Raw genomic sequence first — 20,604 nt, 5'->3', positions numbered from 1 at the left:
AAACTGTGTTAGGGCCTCAGCAACTTCAAAGAACACTTTCTTAATTGGCTTCACAGTATTGTTCTTTTTGTCTTTTGTTGTAACAGAGGGATATTAAGAAATTCCTTATTTCAAAGTTGGGGTTTGAAAAGTTTGAGTGTCTCTCAAACAAGCTTTTCAAAGCAGTGCTATGTCTTCAGTACTTCAGTAATAGGAAAAGCCTTCTAGGGACTCACATTCAATCCTTCTCCTACCTGCTTATTTTGTATGATTCCACAGATCTTCTGCCTGGGCTGAAAACAAGGGGTTGGCAGAAGAGGCTGAGGGCACATTACCAACACAAAGCCATGATACTCCTGGAGGTGAAGCTACCAGATTAAATCTTCACTTTAATCTGCGAATATTTCACCTCCAGACAACATCTTTGCCCTGGAATCAGCCCCATGGAGCAGCACCTTGCCAGCTGAGCTCCCTTCTGAAACCTATTCACACTCTTCTCAGCTCCATCCCATGCTGCATGATGATGCAGACCTGTTCTCCCAAAACAGCTGGCTTCCAACTCCCTGCTGCAGCTCTTCTTTCTTCACACCAAAATCCATTACAAGTCATCTTCTTAGCTCTGAGAACACTAAAACCCTTTTCGTGTCAAGGAGTTAAAGCTTGTTACTCAGCTGACACTAATTTCCCCTCTTTTAGCACCAAAGAATTTGATCCCTTCCTGTTTAAAAAATTATGTACCAAAGCTAAATAATTGTCATTGTCTTCTTTTCTAGCTAGGAAAAAAAAGGAAATGAAAGGGGTTGCACTGCTTTGTTGGCCCTGTTAACAAACCTGTGCTTCGTTAGGTGCCCCTTGCCCACCATCCCTTCTCTTGACTATCCCTTATCTGCTTTCTTCTCCTCACATTTTCATGAAACCATGGACTCGGTTGACACGTGGACCTAGCTCACCCCTTGGTTACACAAGCACACCACTGCAAACACTGGACTTGAAATTCCTTCCATGGCGGTCACCCATTGAGCCTGGAGGAAGAAGTAAAAACAAATGCATCAATAAATAAAGCTCCATTCAGAATGCTTAGCAGTGGGTTGCCAAGCACATGGACTCAAGCCAATGTTTACCAAAACCTGCAGCAGATTTTCCCCTGGCTGCTAACTGGGAGCCCCATACATACTGCTCCATTGGCACTCAGAGCTCAGGGCTGCAGCTCCCGGAGCACCAAAAACCCCAACCAGCACATCACCTACAGGTAGCTGCTTTGGGCAAGGCTTTATTCCATTTCAAAGGCAAGAGCAGAAGGGATGCAGCACTCAGCGTTATCTCTGTGCGCATTTCACCCCTGCTTTCCTTACAAAGCACTCATCATTTCGTGGATTTCACGTTTTTGATCTCCTGCAGCAGGTCAGACAGCAGAGCGAGGCTGACCAGCGAGATCATGAAATCTTCAAAATCAATTTTCTTCTCTGGCTCCTCATCCAGGGCAGAAATAATTTCCTGGTACTTCGGCTTGTTTTCCTGGCCCTGTGGAGAATCATCAATGAGAAAAACAACATTAAGCACAACGCTCCTTTTTTATTGCATCACCTTAAAAAAAAAAACAACTGACCAAACACAAAAATCCCACAACAAAGCAAGACACCTATGTAACAATTAACGTATTTTCTATCTTCCTATTCAGATTTTCAAGTCCACACTCACACTACTTTTTCTAAAGTTATCCCAAGAAATTCCATCAGAAATATTGAACTACCATGTGAATCCAGAACACATCCTTCAGAAGATGTCCAATGACAACGGAAAACCAGGCAGTGATGCATGCAGCTGGTAGCTGCAGCAGTGTGCCAACAGCTCTGCTGGGAAGCAATGGAGCCCTGTTCCTCAGTAAAACGGGGATGAAGAAATAAAAAATACCCAACCTTAGTAATCGAGACAGGTCCTTGACTAAGTTTGTAGGAACTGTGGATTTTAAGACACATCAATTCAATGGATGCCATTCTCTACCCTGTTGGATATTGCTGTTGCTATGGAAGATGTTTTATCTTCATATGGTACATATGTTTTAGTCCTAAATATCTCTCTCACTTACTTAATTGATTAAAAAACAAACAACAAACAAACAAAATCACAGAATCACAGAACTGTAGGGGTTGGAAGGGACCTCCAAAATACACACACACTCTCAAACCCTCAATCCAAACCAAAAAAGGCACTCGTTTTACAAATGTACTTTTACCACTTAAATAAAACTCCTGTTCTTTTTGGTTTTGAGAGATGGATAGGAGGAGCTTTCCACACCCTGCTGCTCACTGGTGGGATACATACCTCTGCAGCATGGGGACAATCCTCCTGGTATCAGGCCAGTGCTCTGGCAAACCACCAACCACCTAATCAATTGCCATAGGTTTCTTATCCCATAAACACACAAGGACTTGTCATCATCCAAGGGCTTGTTTCCTCATTGGTTTGTGACCACGGTGCCTTATTAGCAAGAGCTCAAGCAGGTGCAACAACAGTGGTTATTGTTGCCACTCCTCACCAAGCTCCATGTTCTCGCTTTATATTGAGACTATGTCTAATCAACTAAAGATGTTTGCACCAAGCCTAGTGGCATCTCACCTGGGATTACCCCATGGATGGATACACATACAGCAGCAGAACAGGGCCCAAGATGCTCGGATTCTCTCACCTGTATGAATCTTGAAAACTGGGTTTGCAGCAGGCTCTTGGTTTCAGCTTTGCTGAGTTTGCCCTCAGGGTCAGCAGAGTTGTTATACACCAGTGCAGCAGTAGCAAAAGCTTTTTCAAGGTCTGAGCCTTTTTCTAGAGCTAGGGGGGAAAAAAAAGTAACCAGCCTATCAGAAAAAGCAGTGTTTGTGATATAATTGAAAGGAATCTGTCAGAAGCATCCTGAGTGGGTAGCAATCAGTGCCATTTCATTAAAGTTAATGAGCCTGAAAGTGTTTATACCCACAGAGGACCTAGCCTAGATTTTATGTGGAGTGGGCCAGCCCCATACCTCCTGTCCCATAGTGAGTGCAGATTTTATCACAGCTGGGGTATGCTGGGCAAGGACAGGGGTTAGGGTGAGCCTGTCTGGTCCCCAAAGGGACCTGCCAGCCACCTCCTGATAGGTGTTGGCTCCCAGGACTCCTGGCAGGGAAACATAGCCCAACTAGTAAGCATCAGCAGCAGAGCTTCACACTAGCTTTGTGATGTGTTTGGAATTTTTGCTGAAATATTTGGCTGGGCTTCTCTCCTTGCTCCTAAACCACACCTTGAAAACCCTACACTCCCTGCTCACAGTTACTGTTAGAGCCTGGATATGGTTTGACTGTGATGTTAAGGGAAAGGTGAGTAGGAGAGGAGACATCATAAACGCTGAGGGTGGAGCCCCTTACCTTTTATTGATGCCAGCTGCTTGGTTATGGGTATGCTGAAGGGAGAGAGAAAAGAGGCACGGTTATCACCTGATGCATGTGTATAGTTCCTCCTGGATGACCTTGCTCATGTTTACTGCATTTAATCCCCTGGAATTCCAGGACTTCCCAAGGGAGAAAAGCTTTCCTTCACAGCATGAAGACCAACATCCCAGGGATGCTCAGGGATGGAACCCCTCCCCTGCAAGGACAGACTGAAAATGCTGGGGCTGTTTAGATGATCGTTAAATTGCCAGAGAGAGGCATGGCAACCTCTGTCAAGTTCCAGAAAGCTAATTGCAGAAATACACACCCAGATAATGACTTACAGGCAGAAATCACTAGAGATGCAAAGATTAAAGCCATCACTCACCGCTTGGGCATGCCTGCTGCAGCTGGAGGGCTCTTCGTGGTGGGCGCAGGGTTGACAGAGTAATGCTTGGTGCTGGGGATGCTGGCTCTGCAGCCGCACATTGCTCTTGTGATCAGCGTTTGTGATCTCTAAGCAACTCAAGCAACAGCAAACAGGTGGTTGCAAGCTCGGCTCTGTACAAGCAGCCTGCCCACAGCCGTGCCCCATAAATAATGGAAGCAATACCTGGTGATCTCAGGATCAGTAAATGCTTGGGATTAAAGCAGTCTCTGCAAGGCGGTGCTGAGGGATCTGTTTTATTTTATTTATTGGCACAAATCTTGCTATTAGAAAACAGGCTGTGTGTCACACTGCCCGCTTCCTTGCTGTGGATCCTTTCCTAGAGAGGTCAGCATTCCCTGCCGGGACACCAAGCACTGAGCAGCTGTTTTCATCCCATGGTGGCTGGTAAAAGGCAGCAATCGCAGCCACCTCATCCAGCGCATCCTTCTAGGGAAAGGATATGGGGTGATGTCAAAACTTCCCAGAATGAGTCCTTATGTAACAGGACACATAAAGGAGACTGCAACAGATGGCCTAGAGAATTAAAATGTTTTCCTCATTTAGTAGAAGCTAAATTACCGAAGGCTAATGAATAAGGATGTTCACCACCTTACCGTTCGTGGATTTTAATTATCTTAAAAAGCATGGGAAAAGAGAACCTTTAATTTTCCATCTCAGAGTGTCATTACTCAAACAATTCAGAGCCTTTTTCTGAGAGGTTTAAGCTGTCTTAGATCTCTAGCGCATTCTTTAGGACAGGCTCATGAATAAAACAGAGCCTGTAATTGCAATGACGCAGCCAAAACACATATAATCAATGCTCATTATCCCATCAATTAACACACTAAAATTAAACAAGAATACAGCCTTAGTAATCTGCCATCAGCTTAAAAAAAAAGTCTTGATATCATGTCGAAGTGATAATTCCCTTTTACATCTGTTGAACCCAACAAGAAGGCATGAAAAGCCTTACAATCCTGGTTAATCCACTGAACAGCAACACTTGGGCTCAGCAGCATCCAAGGTAAAGATGAGAGCGAGGAGCAGACCCTGTTGCATGTTTATCAGCTCTAGGCAGAGCCAGCTCCCCAGCTTTGGGCTCTTTCCACTGTCAATCAGACTTCAGCTCAGGTTTTTTTTCTTTGTAACTTAACTGATTTTGAGAGCCTGAGCTCTACAACAGGTGATTTGCTCTGCTGGGGCATTAACAAGTTCAGGCAAGCCTGGGCTCTGCTCTCTCTCCAGGATATTTTAATTAGTGCTCCAAGAGTGTTAGTGCACTATAGATACCAGGTAGCACAAGGCTAACCCTTGCCTTTGCAGATGATCAGCTTCGAAGACAGTGAGATTTTGGCTGTACGTGTTGATGGTCAGCAAGGTGTGCAGGGAGCGGGGCCATCTGTTCTGCTTCTATCTCGATACACTCTATTTATGTGTGAGATACCCAGGTGATCCTATCAGACAACTTTTAGCACATTTCACATGTTAACAATATTGTCTGCATAAAATACACAACCTGATACCTACCTCTGCGGGATCGTTGTGTGCAGTTCAGTTCAGCTTTCGCAGGCATTATTGCCCCCACTTCCTTCTTGGTACTTTGCCAGAGTCTTCCCCTCCCATCCATGTACTTTCTGCCATTCAAGATGACACATTACAAGTCAGTGGGGCAGCAGCTCTCTTGGCAATGCCCCTGTACGACAGCAGCCAGAGGCAGGTGTGGGCTTGCCTGCATTGGACAGACAAGGGACAGGGGGCACAGGGATGGGGGGCACAGGGGCCTGAAGCCATAGGTGCACCCACACCATCATGCACTTAGCTGCCATTCCTTCAGTAAACTCTTAGTAGCTCCTCGCTGTCTTACATGGGGACATTTCAAAGTGGAGGTTTTACTTAGAAACAGGGACACAAACAAGAAAGGGAGCTCAATAGAGGGAGGGTGACGCTAACGTCAGCCTCCTGCTGAGGCTTCCTGATTGCCTTCATTGAGCTCAGCTGCTGCTAAGCTTCTGAAGAAAACTAAACCTTGAGCCACTGCCAAACTTGACTTTCAGTGTAGCTGAGGAGGAGGCACGAGCACCTCAGCCCATCTCCTGACCATGCGTGTAGCTCCTACATGAGCCTGGGATTGAGCTCTGGGATCAGGGATGAATAAAATATTAATAAATCCTACTGCTGGTGAAATGCCATTGAAGCAAAGCTATTAGAAACAGGCTGTCTGCAAAGAAACATCCCTTGTCATTGCACATCCAGGCAGCCTTTAGATACGACCTGCAATGTTGGTCAAAATCTGCTCATGCTGCCCCATGGGGCTGCCCAGGAGCAGAGGGCTGCAGGGTTCCCTGGGTGCAGGCACCCTGTTCCCTGCTGCCTTTGAAGGTCTGACACAGAAGGGACAATCCCAACAGTTTGGGCAGTGCATTCATTTTCAGAGTGAAGCCTACAAATATTATTACCAAATAATTTTCCCTCTGAGACACATTTCATTATAGGAAGATTAGGCTTTAAAAAGGCAACAATGCTCATTAAAAAAAATAATAAAATTATTAAAGTCACAATGATAAAAATGTAAGAAAAGAAACTGTTGCTAAATGGAACAAAAGGGATTCTCCACTTGCTCAACTATTAAAACCTTCTACCAAAACTCTCACAAAACCCAAATTTTTACACTAGAGATGTATGACATGGATGGATGATAGGGCAATCAGCACCACGTATTAATACTAAAATGCAAATTATTGCTGCTCTTAGAAAATTTCAGGAGGAAAAGCTCTTGGTCTTAGTAGCAGGAGGGAATGGAAGGCAACCCTGAAAAAGAATGGCTAAGTTAGGGAGAGCATAAGCTATATAGCTGTCCATTCACACATACAGAGGTATAGATTCAAGTCTGGCTCCAAGCTAGTAGACAGAAGACTAAATGCATGTGGCATGACTGCACTGAGAGCACCTGCAAATTAGAAATAATTAACCCCATCAGGCAATTGCAATATGAATCCATGCAACAGGAGCAGGAAATTTCCCCAAGTCCCAGCCATCACAGAGGCTCTGGTACGGGCAGCTCAGTGGCTGCGGTGAAGGAGATTTTGCCAATCAGGAAAGCATAAATTTGCTCCTGTCTAGGGCAGCTGAGAAATGGTTTAGAAAGAGAAACACATGGGAAAGCAGGAGGGACAGCACAGAAGACCACGGAACATGTTTTTTTCCCAGGCTGACCTAGTTATTTAACTAACTGGCAGAGATACTCACTAATGATGAAGAAAAGCACTTGGTCTGCCAGCAGCAGAGGATGCTAGAGTTTACTTACTTAGCTGTTTATCTTAAAAAGGGGAAACATCAGATAAAGTCTTTTCCGTCTTGCTGCTTAACATTCTGCTATGCAGCCACTATTCTCAGTTCAAATAAATTCAAATTCCTCAGTGCTTGCTGAAGGATGTGATAAGCCTTGAACTCAAAGGAACAGAGGGGAAGCACTCAGAAATACATTCTTATGTAACACAGACGAGTACATGTATCTTTTTTGTTTTTACTTTTGCTGCTGCCGTAGTGCATTAATCTGAGAAGACGTAGATGAAAAGCTTTTTCTTCCCTTCTAATTCACAGCAAAGAAATCCCTGGGGGATGTATGGGACAACAACCAGCTCATCTGTTCTGCATGGCAGCAAGGAAATAGCCAACCTGTGGCCAACCCAGTAGGGAAAGGGGCAATTCTTCCATGAGAACGTGAGCCTCTGTCACTACTCTCCTCAACTTTTCCACCAGCTCTGCCTTTTATGAAACAACCTTTGCTTAGATCAGGTGTTACATAAATAATACCCCAAAGAAGTCATGTCTTATTTCCAACCCTGGTCTTGTATTAGGATCTGCCCCTTTTCAGGGTTAACCCTTGAGGTCTGGACAGCCACAGTTTCTGTGTTCACATGATTACAAGCATTTCAGCTTGTTTGAAATGGGGAATGAACCTAAGCAAAACTCAAGTTTCTGACCCTCAGCACTGCATAGAGAAGATGAGAAATGGGACCCTCACATAAGGAAAGGCTGATGAAGATGGATTGCACGAAAAATTCTTCTCAGAGGGAAGCCTGGAGGACACAGTTTAGAGCATTCCTGTTCAATTAATACAAAGCAGATTTAAAAAAAAACAAAAAACAAAAAACAACAAACAACACAAGGATAATGAGTGAAAGAGAGGATAGTAGAATGAGACACGAACAGTTGTCATGACACAGCCATCCCTCCCCACAAGCACAGATTTCATTCTCTTCTGACTTGCCTCTATTTAGCTTTTTCCAAATGTATAAAAGAAGGAACAAAAGTACAGAAAGCCAAAATAAAAATTTTCACTGACCCAGAAAATTGGATTTTGCTCCCATTTAGTTATTCAAGCCTGTCTTTTCTACAGCTTGAGAAATGGTTTGTCCAGCAATCTACAGAACTGGGATATTAGCACAGCACTGGGCTAGTCCTATTAATAGATGGAAAGAGAGGCAGAGGTGGGCAGATATTAAATTGCACAGTTTAATATATATATATTTTAACTTGTGATAGTGACCATTAGAGACAAGTATCCACAGAATCATCTCGTATTCTACTGCACATTGAAACAATGCTCTTAAAGGTGTTGGAAAACAGTAAGAATATGACCAATAAGGTCAAGCACGGAGATGATATTCTGTCCACCATCTTGGTTATTTTGCAGTGACATTTTAATATTATCATACTCTGAAAAAAGCACATTGTATGCAATAACTTTATTAGGGTCAAATAGATATCACAATATAGATTCATCCACCAAGTAGCCATAAATTGGTTACAACAATCATAGAAGAAACTAAGCTGTTTTAAGCTAAGATGCTTTCAACATTACAGCTCATACAAGATTATATACTGATACACTTTTATTTAGAAATGCAGATGATCAGTTTTGATTATTGTATCGTGTTTCAGGCTTTACTTCATGTCAACGCATCCAATACTCTGCAGTGAGGAATCTTCCAGGGAGAAATCCCAGTGGGCTATGAGCCAGGCACTGGCTATTTTAGCATGAGTTCCTCTGAACCTGGGTTATTTGGTCAATCCAGTTACATTCTCCAGTAGCACCAAGCTCATGCTCAGAGCGGCAACAGAACACAGGGAAATCCAACAATCTTTGAACAGCACAGATAGAAAGACTTTCTCACGATAAGAGGGTATAAAGGAAAGCTTACGCTTCGTAAGGTCACAACAGTACATGCATTTTTCATGTTTTATGTACTGAGACACAGGGCATCTTCAGGTGGATTTATATGCTGATATCTGCACCTCTGTTATCTTAGTTAAATAAGTACCTTTGTAAACATATAACACAGTTACTTGGTCCTTATTCTCCACAGCTCACATATAAAGATTCACAAAACATCCATAGAAATAGTGGTTTATAGAATGAATACTTAGCTCGGTTAGATGGAATAAACATTGGTCAGGTACCATACATACTACTGAATGCCATTTCAAGGAAAAAACATTTTTGTTACAAAGCATTCAGAACTTGGGTAAGCCATATATTCAACTCTGCAAAATATATAAAAGATGCATACTTCTTTTAAACATACATTTAACAAAATGTAGTGGCAGAAGTTGAGAAGTTCCATTTACACAGTCCAGACATTTGGTAGTATGAAACTGCTTCTCCATGCACTAAGTTACAGATGACTCGGTTAATTGAAATAATAGTAAGATCTTCTGAAACAAAGGATGTGATCAAAACAAAGGCTCTGGAGAGTCACAGACAGGCAGCTTTGAAACCGTTACATGCATGGATATACAGAATAATCAGTAGAAATAATAGTAAAACACTTTTGTTTCTCACCAAAATGCAGAAGGAAATTCAATTATATTATGCATATTAAATACTACAGACTTGAGGCTACAAAATGCTTCTACCATCTTAACACATACAAAACTACCATAAAGTTATCTCTACAGTACGCACTACAACACGGACTCCAGGTCACCACCTGTGATGCACACACCCCTTATATGCCTATCAGGGGCTCAACATGCCAGCTCCAGCCACGGGCCACCTCCCATCCACCTCAGGAGGTAGAATTAGATCGTCAATCGACATTGAACGCTGCGTTGTAGTATTTATTTGTGTAAAACCCTTAAAAACCTGGTGCCACGGAAACTTGAGACCTGCTAAATGCTCTGTGTGTGAGGGATGGAAGAGCTCACACCACCTTAAATCTGATTAGAGAAGGAAGTTGGCCCACTCTGGCCGTAGCTCTGGGGCTGGCCGTAGTCACCCACCTGCCCGTAGGAGCCTGGCTGGTTGTAGCCCCCAGCTGGCCCGTAGCTGTCCTGGTTGTAGCCTCCCTGGTTGTAGCCACTGGACTGCTTCTCCATGGTGTCTGCAGCGTGCCGCTGGCCTGAGGAGTGCCAGCCCGTCTCCTTAAACACAAACCAAATGTTGCCTGCCCAGAGGATAAAGTTCAAGAATCCAAAGACCTGGACGGGGAGAAAAGGAGCTCGTTACCCACAGCGTGGTGCCACACAGCCTGATGGCTTGAACCCCCCATGGTCTTTGGAGAACCAAGGAGCCCCGATCAATCTTTCCCCGCAGACCTGACAGAAAGATCTCTAAGGCATGGAGCAAACTTCCATATTGACCTCCTGAGGTGAATTCGCAAGGTTAAGCATCTATTCTCCCTGCTGTTTTAGTAAGTTTGGGATTTTAGCCCCAAATGCTTTTTTTTGAGAATATAATCAAGTTTAAAGAAACACCGGGAAGATAAAATTGGAAGAAAATATTTTAAAAACAGAGAAATGAATTGCCCAGTTTGCTTGAAGTCATTTATTTTGTTCTTTAAACATGTTCTAAACATTGGAATGACATCTAAATGTCTCACTGAAACATAAAGACCAATTTCGTATTGCTCTTATCAAGGGTTTTTAAAGGAATCTGTCAGGCACAACCCCTTTTTCCAAAGCAATGCAGCTGGGGAAGGTTGTAAGCAAAGGATCCCTGCCCTCCACATCCTGAGGTGCTCTGAGCCAGGCTCTATCTTTCCCTTCAGCAAGCTTCTGCTTCCAGATACATGCCTTGCACTAACAGGTTTATACCTGCTGACTTAAGTCAACGCACAGGCAGAACAGATGAAAATACATTCGTGGGGTAATGGTGTAAGTCATGAAATGTGCTTACAACAGAAGTGTTCAGGCTTGACATAACAGGACTGCGAACGGGCAAGCATTTGTTGGACTGCTGTTTGCAGGCTGACATCAGCAAGAGCACTTCGTCTGGGTCGGTGGCAATCTTTACATCGGACAGTCCTTTAGCCCAAGCAGATGAGCCCACTAGCCACAAGAAGGAGAAGACCACTGTCACAATGAAATCCTAAAAGACAAATCAGTTGGGAGCATTATACTGGTGTATCCATTGAGAAGAAAAAAAAAATTAAAAAAAAAAACATCAGAGAGAAGAAACAAGACTTTGTTATTTCACAATGAGTTGGGATTACTGCCTTAGGTGCTAATTTCCAGGGTTTTCAGGCTGCCATTGGCACCTCCAGCCTAAGGGCAGATCCCTGCAGGCACATGGCTGGTGCATGGGGTGCTGAGCTGCCCTGGGAGCTTGGCTGCTCCCCATGCCCGGCCCTGGCCCAGGAGCTGGAGCAACTGAAATGCTCAGGTGCTGGGGTAGGAGCTGGGCCCTGCTGGGGGCTGTCCCTGGAACAGGTTTCCAATGGGAAGCGTTTCCATCTCAGGCAGAACCTGGAACTGCCTAATCCCCAGCCACCAGCTGAGGTGCTTTCTCACCAGCTGCAGATAAGGCCAAATGTCCCCATTGCACACACCATGCAGCCCCTAATTATCCCCAGCAAACAAACAGAACAATTTGCCAAGCATAGAGACTGCTCAGCTCCTCCGTTCCAGCAGTGCTCCCACTTCCCATCCATGAGAAAACAGAGAAGAGGTGCAGTGGTCCTGCGGGCTGCAGCCATTCCCCACAGCTCTGCTCTGAAGCTCACTTTTCTCTAAAAGGCTCGCTGGAGCATCAACTTGTCCTCGTCTTGGCCAGAAGAAGTGGCCAAGTGCCACTGTTGCTGTATGGGTTTGGGGGGAGCCGGGGGAGGAGATGTGATTTTTCGAGCTTTCCCGTGTCTTGCTAAAACAGAAGAGCCTTTCTGCTGTCATCTCCTATGCCATCTGTCAGCGCACAGCAGATGGCGGAGGTGCCAAAGTCTGACATCCCACTGACTGCATCACGTCTTGATACCCCCTCCCTGAGGGGCTGCTTCCCCTCTCCCCTTTAAAGTAAAGGTATATGGCAAAGGAGGAGCAAACCATCATTAAGAAGGCAGTCTTTAGGGTTTGTATGCAAAGAAATAAGCGATCCCCAGAAACATGGTTCTCCTCTACTCCCAGCACCCCCAGCTTTAGGGAACGAGCTCTTCGTGGCACCAAGAAAGGATGGATGGAGGAGGCACCAGGCACGTCATGAACAAAGGGCTGCTCTGCTCACGCAGATGGGATCACAGTAACTGCGCTTGGATGCTTCCCAAAGGACACATCCTTCTTTTTAACAGCACCACCATTTATTTTCTGCGGGCTTTGAGTTCCTCTGACCTCTCTTCGTGCTGCCCAAATGGGTTCTCCTGAAGAGCGTGCTGTGCAGGCCGGGAGCTGACAACCATCTTAGCACTCAATGGGAGCAGTGCAGGCAGAGGCACAGAGCCTGGCAGTGCATTTTCTTCTCAGGGAGATTTCCAGCAGAAGGAATTATTGTACACTTTATGCCTTAGCAGTAACTGAATGAGAAATGAACTGAATGAGAAATGAAGAGGCAATAGCTCAATTGAAAGTATTTTCTGAAAAATTCCAGCTGGTAGAAATGCCAGATTCTTGCTAAGCTATGAACTATGATGGTATATGCTTTTTTCTTCCTATGAGGCTTGACATATTACCAACCAGGCTCCAACTCGCATAGGGGATCCCACCAACCCAGTAGGCTGGGATGCACCAGAAGTTTGGGGAATACCTTTGTTAAATGATAATGATTCTCTCTTACTGTTGCCACACTGTTACATTTTTGCAAGCAAAGCCAAGCTCTGGAATCAGTGCCTTAACAACAAAATAAGTGAACAGCGAGTAGAAATCTGAGGCAAACAGACCAAAACTAACACAGTACGGAAGATAGAAAGAGGACAGTTATAAAAGCAAACAAAGCTCCCCAACTACAGCAGAGGGCCACAGACATCTCATCCATTCTGTGCAAGGAGCAAAACCATAGAATCATCATAGAATGACTTAGGTTGAAGAAGACCTTCAGGACTACCTGGTTCCATCTGCCCTCCCTTTGGCAGGGCTGCCACCCACTACATCATGATGCTCAGGGCCCCACCCAGCCTGGCCTTAAAAAAAAAATACGACCAAATATGTGACTAGAGCACGAACTTGTGCCTTCCTATTTATTTTGAATCTTTGCTAGCCTTCAAGCTTTGGCTGGAGCTTGAACTGCTCTTGTTTGCAAGCAGGTTTGGATTCCTGGATGAACATTTTCACAACTCTGGGTGGAACAGAGTTACGAGATAATGACATGCTGAAAATAAAAGTGAATCTCAAGCTAAGCTGTTCTGTGGCATAATGTCTATCTGGGGAATTTCTCCTTGGTAATTAAAGCCAGAGTGTCTGCATACTAAAACAAATCTTGCATTTGAATGTTTAATATCCCCATAGCATGGCTATGTCTTCTTTTGTGGTTTTTTTTTTTTCCTTTTTGCCTTTGGAACAAGGTAATTTTTGTAGTTGCCCTCTTGAAATCGTGCTTACAGATCTCTTCAGTGTGTCTGTTGTATGGTTACACCATACTCCGAATTGCAAGGTTCCATTTTCAGATCTCAGCTGAGGTGCTCTGGTCTGCCTACAGGTGCCTTTGAGAAGGAGGCAAAATAGGAACACGTAGGAGAAAGCAAAAAAAACCCCAAAATTTAAAACACACAGGATATCCAAGGAGGGAGTTTTTAAGAGCTTGGAGTATGCATAGCCAAAAAAAAATCCTTGCTGTCTTTTTCAAGTTGAATCTTGCTGCTACCAGCTTTGCCAAAAATGCCTACTTCAAGCTTTGAATGAGTTACACGCATACGTACTTCCAGCTACAGCCTTAGGAACTCACTGCCAGCAAAGCCCTTTGGGAAGCACCAGCATCTGCAGCAAGGGCAAAGTGCATCCAAGGGAAGTGGCAGAAGTAGGCTGAAATCGCCCTTTGAAATGCAAAGAACCATTTGGGTTATTCATTCATTTGGGTTATTCTCTCTTTCCAGAGTTTTATCAACTCTTTTTGCCTAAGCCCAGTAATGCATTTATGTTAATCGACTGGAATAAAGCGATACACTTACAAGTGAATGCACGTGATTGTTCACAGATGCTCTAGAACTTCCCAAAGCCAAACACAAAATGTGAGTTTAACCAAACCCAACACATGAGTTTGACCAAATCTAGTACATAAGTTTAACCAAACCCAGTGCATGAATTCAACCAAACCCAATATATGGTCCTCTCTCAGGCTTATCTGTCCAGGATAACCCTCCGTTCATCAAGCGGGGAATATTTCCTGCCACAATGTCTCACTTCACACTGAATGTTAAAATATTTTCCCACACTTCCATCCATTGAAGTGGTGCCCAGCGTAGCTCTAAGCACAAGCAGTTGGCCTTCCCTATGTTTGTGTCAACAAGGTGAACTCAAAACATTCACAACAGAAGCCTACTCCAGGAGTCTCCTGGAACCGCGGCCATCATGTTTTTAGAACTGCAGTGCCTTCACTCAGATAGGCCTGATACAATTTGGGATGCAATGACACTGCTTTACTGCCTGTGCAAGAGAGTTTTGAAAAAGTCTCCTAAAATTTCAAGTAAAAGTTCCACTCATTTTTCAAATCCATCAGGAGGAAAGCAGCCAGTTCTGAGAAGACGCAGCTTAAAGGCAGATGTCATCCCAGACTGAGCAACTCCCAAGCCAAGAGGAAACGCGAGGCTTGAAACAGGACTGGTTTTAAATATGAAATTGTGATCAGGCATGGCAGCAGAGGAAAGGGCAAAATCATCATCTCCCGGTCATCACTGAGAGACAAACACCCGACACCGCCTTCATCCCTTGCACAATTCATTGCATCCCTCAGGAGGGCCCTGCAGCCCTGGGAAGCTGCCTTGCACCCCATCCTGGAGCACGTAGAACCCCACTTCTGGCAGTATAAGTAACCCTGAGCCACTGCCCAGCACCACCCCCTGGCAGGAGCAGCTCAGCTGTAGAACACACAGAAGAATCTTTACGTTCAGAACAAATAAGGTCACGTAGGCTCGCTTTAAAGACTGGAAAACTGCAAACAACAGCTTTGGTAACAGGCACCGGTTAAATTTAACTTGTAGATTCAATTACAGTCCATTACACAGAACAAATTAAATCAACACCATGCTGATGCTGTAGCGGATTGCAACGTGCATCCTGCAACAAACAACTGCAGCAGCTGTCAGCAAAGTCCCAGACAATGACAAATGTCAACATCATAAACTGACACATTAGCACTGCTATTGTCATTCCTTTTTCCATCATGAAGGATAATGGAGTTAGTCAGAAAAAAAGAATTATTTTCCACAAGAAAATTAAAATGGCAGATCTCTGCAACTAATCCTCTGCATAGACAGTTTGAAATGAGGTATTGCTTGACACCAACCACATCAAGCAAAGCAAGGCACTATTTATTCACTAGAGGAGAATGAAGGAGAGTGGTCCCTGTTGGCAGCATGATGCATCCTTACAACCTGCGGATGCAGAGGTCTGGTCTAACATCATGCACCTGTCCCTGCCTGGGTGTGATGCTCTGGTGGGCGATGGACACCTAGAACAAAACAGCTCTCCTGGGTTTTACAGCCTTGATTTATAAGAAAAAGAATAAGCCGCAGCACTTGCTTTTTATTGGGCACCTTTAGGAATCACTAAAAAGAAAAATCATGACACAAATTGACACGGGTTGCTGGGTGCATGTAATGATAACTGAAGGGCAAGGATGTTCAAAAGTCAGTGTGGAGACATAAATGTGCCGGGAGCTGCAGGTAATTCTGGAAAGCCAGCCATGTAATTCTCCAAATCAAAGTCACTTGGCTGCACTCAGCAGTAATTAGCAGAAAGCAATCTCCCTGGCTGGGCATGCTTTCATCTTTCTGCTAGGATGATATCTAATTCTTCCTCTTCCCTTCCTTCCTATCGATGGAGCTCTGCTGTCACAGAGCTGCCCTGACCCCAAACCACATGCAACCACCCAGCTCCACATTCACTGTCCATGTGGACATCATCACTGCAGGAGGTGGTGGGGAAGCACAGAACCCCACAAACACACACAGAACTGTCACTAAGCCCCACCCTCACAAAATCTCTACAACCCTTGGTGCCATAAGCTTAAATCCCCATTACAATATTGAGAAAGGTGAACAAAGATGCTTTAGATGTTGGGCTTCTGGATCTCCTGGACCAAACCACAGGTACAACCACCAAAAATGCTCCTGAAAACACTGCAAATGCACACTTACAATTAGAGGTCCCCTGTTGTTTTCACGGTACTTGTTCTGGAAGAAGATATAAACCACGGTGGCAGCCAGCGAGTAGAGGAAGGCGAAGACTGCAATGGTGACAAAGAACTCTGCTGATGAGGAGAAGTCCCCTATCAAGGAGAGCGTTTCTCGGCGCTTGCCTTCACAAGTGGGAGCATCGAAATTCACTTGATGCAACCTGGAAAACACCCCAAGGAGCAGTAGGTGAAGCACAGAAAACCATTACCTGAATGAAGATATAAATATACTTGCTGTCTCCCTGCCTCATTCCCGATGTGCATTGATCTCCTGCTTGAATTGTGTGGGCTGCACTCCTTGAAGCTGCTCACACACGTGGGGTTAATTCTTAGTGAGATTCTGAGCACATCTTTTCATCAATCTTTCAATCAATCAGAGAGAAGATCTGATGTTCCTCTGGTTTGGTACAGTTGCCCCCCCTTACTGAGGTTTTGCCATGACAACAACTGAAAAAAAGGGTAACGTGAGAAATGAAGTGATTCGGTTCTTGAATTCTTACGATCAAGGAAGAAAACAGGGCTTATCTCTCTGTCGTGGCTATGGGACATCTACATTTGTAAGCTTGCATCTTCCTTGTGTAACACTGCTTAGTGCATGGCTACGGCAGCTGTTGTCTTCTATACCAAAGGCTTTTAAAGCCAAGCTGCAGCAGAAATACACAACTTGTGTCAAAGAAACAGCCTGCAAGCCTTGGTTTTAGCAGTCAAAGCCCTACTCTTGTGCTCTCACACTGCAGTCAGCCACCGAGCTAATAGTTTTGTGGTTCTGTCTGGCAGCTCCTGTCAGACACTTTTTTGCTTTAATAATTTTAATTTCTGGTTCTGAAAGAGGAATAGGGTCCCTAGGGGGATGCTTTGGCTGGTAGCATCGTGTTGCCCCAGATTAGCATCAGTGGAGACAAGGGGCCTGACGAAGGCTCATGCTGTTGTGCTCTGCGCTGGGACAGGAGAGGGGATGAAGCCAGCAGAAAGCTAACAACAGCAATTAAAGAAGTTATGATCTGGTGCTGAGAAAGGGTGAGGCCTTCTGGGAGACATTCTTCTGCTCAAGGGCAATTAATGTGAGCAGCAGCGAGCCAACAGCAGCCGTGAATATATGACTAAATAAAAAGCTGGGTCCCTTGAGAGAAACGAAGATAGATTAATGGACACCGGAGCATCGCTCAACCTTTCTTGGTCCAAACTAAGCACATCCAAAGCGTAGGCAGAGCTTTTTGATCAGCAGCCCATGCACAACAGCAGCTATCTGCCACGGGCACTGCCTTCCCCCAGCTTCTGCTGCTGTGGTTGAGGTGGGATGAAAACATAAGATGTGTCTGCTCAGATTGCAGACAAGCAGCAGTTGATTCTCTCCTCAACACAAACACAGCAAAGCCCACTGAGAGCTGAATAAGTGAGAGAGACTAATGCCTCTGGACATACAGATAGCTTCTTGGCTTAGGTTCAGGGCTTCCTGGCATTAGTTGGGTCTTACTGCCTTTTTGTAAAGGCAGAAAGGGGAAGAGGAAGATTTCCTAGTGGCTGCTGTACCAGTTCTGCAGCCTGGAGAGAGAGTGGCTTTGTTTTAACCATCACCAGCATTACAGAAAGCTTCTGAATGCAAGATGTTCATAGCCCAAAAAGAAAGCTCTGTGCTTTCCTCACCTACAACTGTGTGGGTGCTGTATGGACACAGAATGAAACTGGGAGATAGGAACCTGGCCCAAAACCTATGAAATCAACAGCGTGGGGAGTGAATCAGTACAAAACCCCAGCCTCATTCCCCAGGGGAATGCAACACCATGCACAGAGGCGGTGGCACCACTTTCCTCTTCCCTGTTTTCTGGATTATATCTCATTTCTGAATCATATTCTATTAACATCTTACTCTTATCTTCCCAGCAGTGTTTTTCTGGCCAAGCATCTGTCAGTGATATCAGATAGCCTGTGATCACAGAAGCCTTCTTCCGTCAAGTTATTTTTGTTCACTAGCTTTTCCCTTTCAGATTTCTCCAGCCTCTGAGAGGAAGTGCAGTAATTGGTGCCTCTTGTGGCCACTGCACCTCTGCCCAAACAACCGAGATCTCAGCTGAGCAAAGGGTCCCAAAATAGGCTGTGACATAGACCTGGGAAGAGAGGATGCTGGCTTTCAAGACGCATTTGAGAAGTTCCTTTCAGACTGGGGAGGATACGTGATAGAAATTCCAGTTTTAGTAATCAAGCCTGCTTTGATCTGGAATGGCATCCCAGAGGGGAAGCTCCAATTTTCCCACCAAAGCTGCTGAGTCAACCTCTATGGGGGCACGATCATTTGGTGGTGACTCACAAAAAATTAATTGCATCTACATCTCTGCCTCCCACTTTCTCCTTCTTCTTCCTCTCATATCCTCTGACTTAATCTTCATTCATTTTCTCTCATCTCCAATTCTTTACAACCCACCTTCTCCTCAGAGCCATCCTTGGCCAGCATCCTCCTTCTGTTGCTTTTCTGCCTCCAGTACCACCCCTGTATTTCATTCTCACCTCCCCATTTCCTGGGCAATACTGGGAGCCCTGAGAGTGACTCTTTCAATCACACCCTCTGCTCTTCATTAACATCTGAGCAATACTGTTGGGCTGTGTTAGCAGAAGTGATTGTTACTGATTGACAAGTTATGCAAATAAAGAGCACTAATGTATTTAACTATTTAAGGAAAAAAGTAATGAAATCCTTTCTGTCCCAGCAAATCCCCCCAAAAGTGCTATCTGCCCTATGCTGTGTTGCTATTAATTCAGAAATGAAGCTGATAATTCAGGAATGTGACCTTGCAGCCTGCACACAGCAGAGCAGAACTGAAGCCATCCTCACTGCTCATCACTGACACCAACCCTTCACCTGCTGGGGTCTGTTTGTCAGCAACAGCCACCAATGCCAGGCTTTCCAGGCCTGAATTCCCCCAGATCCACATGAATCTGAAGCAAAGTCCACCAAAGGCTGTTGAGTTGCACTGATGAAGTCATGGTAACTAAGGGCTTATGAGATCTATTCTACCACTTGGCAAACTTTCTGCTGCTGTAGGAAATATAACAAGACGACTGCATTGTCTGGCTTGACAAGACCAACAGAGGGTAAGAATATTTTACTGTGGAAAAAAAAGGATTTTTACATTGTTCCACTACAGCAAAGAGTGGGTTGGCTCTTAGACACTAATTACCTGTGAGCTGAAAACAATGCATGAAGCCAGGCACACTGAACAATGCTAGAGCTGTAACATGTGCGTGGGGGAGCATGAGTTGTGCTCTCTCTGTACCAGCGTGAGCTTGTCTTTTCTTCCTGAACTTCCTCAGTGCAAGTCTCGTGGGAATTTGCTTTTAATTATGGTCCCTCTCTTTTCCAGAGCCATCTAGCTCTACCAACAGGCACAGGATGAGAGCCCAAGCAGGAGGGCACACACTGAGCATTCCAATCTCCCTCGACTGAAGAAATCTTTTAGCAGTGCTTAGCCTTGAAGCCAACAGAACATGCAATTAATGGTAAGTACTTCCTCAAGTATTACTGATGAACAGGCAAAGATTTCCCCTCCTGAGGTTTGATCAGTGCCTGGATTAACAAAGACCAGATAAAATTCTGCTTCTGAAAATTCTCAATGGGGGTTACTGTTTCTCCATTCGTTTACTAGGATGCGGTGAAAGAAATACAAGTGAAAAAATAAAGTTTTGGCAGATTGTCCTATTTTCTGCAAATAGCATCTTGTAATCCACCCCCCAACTCGTCCATGACACACTTGCACAAAATCTGCAACACCCACACACGCACTTGCAAAAATGCAAAGATCCATTATCTGTGCATTGGGCTTTATTTCCGCCTCGCTTGTTTCTGGGAGTCACACTGTCCATTGTATTTACTGTCTGAAAAGCAATCAGAGAAATACATTACTGGAAATGAGTTACTGCAAGTAGTGACTGTGGAGGGATCTGTTGTGAAATGTTTATCTTGGCTGATAATCTCCAAAACAAGGGACAAACGAGGTTTCAAAATACAGTAGGGAAAAGCTGAAATGCGCAGGGCCCAGAGGCTCTGGTGAGACATGAAAGCGATGGGGATTTTTGTTTTGCTCTGGGATGCAAAGTGATGTTTACTATTCAGACAACAGTAGAAATCTGTCTGAGAAGAAAAGGCTTATGCTTGGGCAGGGGAAAACACAAGGTGCAGAATGTTCACCTGCCACAACAGACAT

At 44.6% G+C, this 20,604-nt stretch overlaps 2 protein-coding genes across 5 annotated transcripts in view; both read right to left on the bottom strand.

The window, feature by feature from the left end:
• Positions 1-1,233: 1,233 nt before the first annotated feature.
• SNTN (sentan, cilia apical structure protein) lies at positions 1,234-4,970 on the bottom strand. Of its 2 annotated transcripts, XM_042880945.1 has the most exons (6): positions 4,784-4,970; positions 3,994-4,166; positions 3,769-3,896; positions 3,378-3,412; positions 2,666-2,805; positions 1,234-1,500 (listed from the first exon to the last, which is right to left on the bottom strand). In XM_042880945.1, the coding sequence occupies exons 3-6, from the start codon at positions 3,867-3,869 to the stop codon at positions 1,342-1,344; spliced, it is 435 nt and encodes a 144-aa protein (XP_042736879.1). In that variant the 5' UTR covers positions 3,870-3,896; positions 3,994-4,166; positions 4,784-4,970; the 3' UTR covers positions 1,234-1,341. The 2 variants fall into 2 exon arrangements, with proteins under 2 accessions (XP_042736879.1, XP_042736878.1); XM_042880944.1 differs by lacking the exons at positions 3,994-4,166; positions 4,784-4,970 and having other exon boundaries at positions 3,769-3,961.
• A 3,573-nt stretch (positions 4,971-8,543) lies between these two features.
• Positions 8,544-20,604, bottom strand: part of SYNPR (synaptoporin) — a 78,085-nt gene continuing 66,024 nt past the window's right edge. For all 3 annotated transcript variants that reach the window (XM_042880969.1, XM_042880970.1, XM_042880971.1), the window contains 3 exons: positions 16,371-16,569; positions 10,991-11,182; positions 8,544-10,293 (listed from right to left, as the gene is read on the bottom strand). In XM_042880969.1, coding sequence (XP_042736903.1) covers positions 10,027-10,293; positions 10,991-11,182; positions 16,371-16,569 — 658 coding nt within the window. In that variant the 3' untranslated portion in view covers positions 8,544-10,026. The remainder of the gene's footprint in view (positions 10,294-10,990; positions 11,183-16,370; positions 16,570-20,604) is intronic.

Source organism: Lagopus leucura, unplaced genomic scaffold (genome assembly GCF_019238085.1).
Source record: "Lagopus leucura isolate 7727_CA_CO unplaced genomic scaffold, USGS_WTPT01 Super-Scaffold_100028, whole genome shotgun sequence".
Taxonomy (NCBI): domain Eukaryota; kingdom Metazoa; phylum Chordata; class Aves; order Galliformes; family Phasianidae; genus Lagopus; species Lagopus leucura.
The sequence above is the reverse complement of the archived record's forward strand: the minus strand, read 5'-3'. Positions and strand labels throughout refer to the sequence as shown.

Excerpts from the sequence above, each read along its gene's own strand:
- SNTN (XM_042880945.1), bottom strand. The coding sequence starts at position 3,869 with ATGTGCGGCTGCAGAGCCAGCATCCCCAGCACCAAGCATTACTCTGTC. Across the intron at positions 2,806-3,377 it reads GCAGCTGGCATCAATAAAAG|CTCTAGAAAAAGGCTCAGAC; the intron begins GTAAGGGGCTCC and ends TTTCCCCCCTAG. Across the intron at positions 1,501-2,665 it reads AGTTTTCAAGATTCATACAG|GGCCAGGAAAACAAGCCGAA; the intron begins GTGAGAGAATCC and ends GATTCTCCACAG.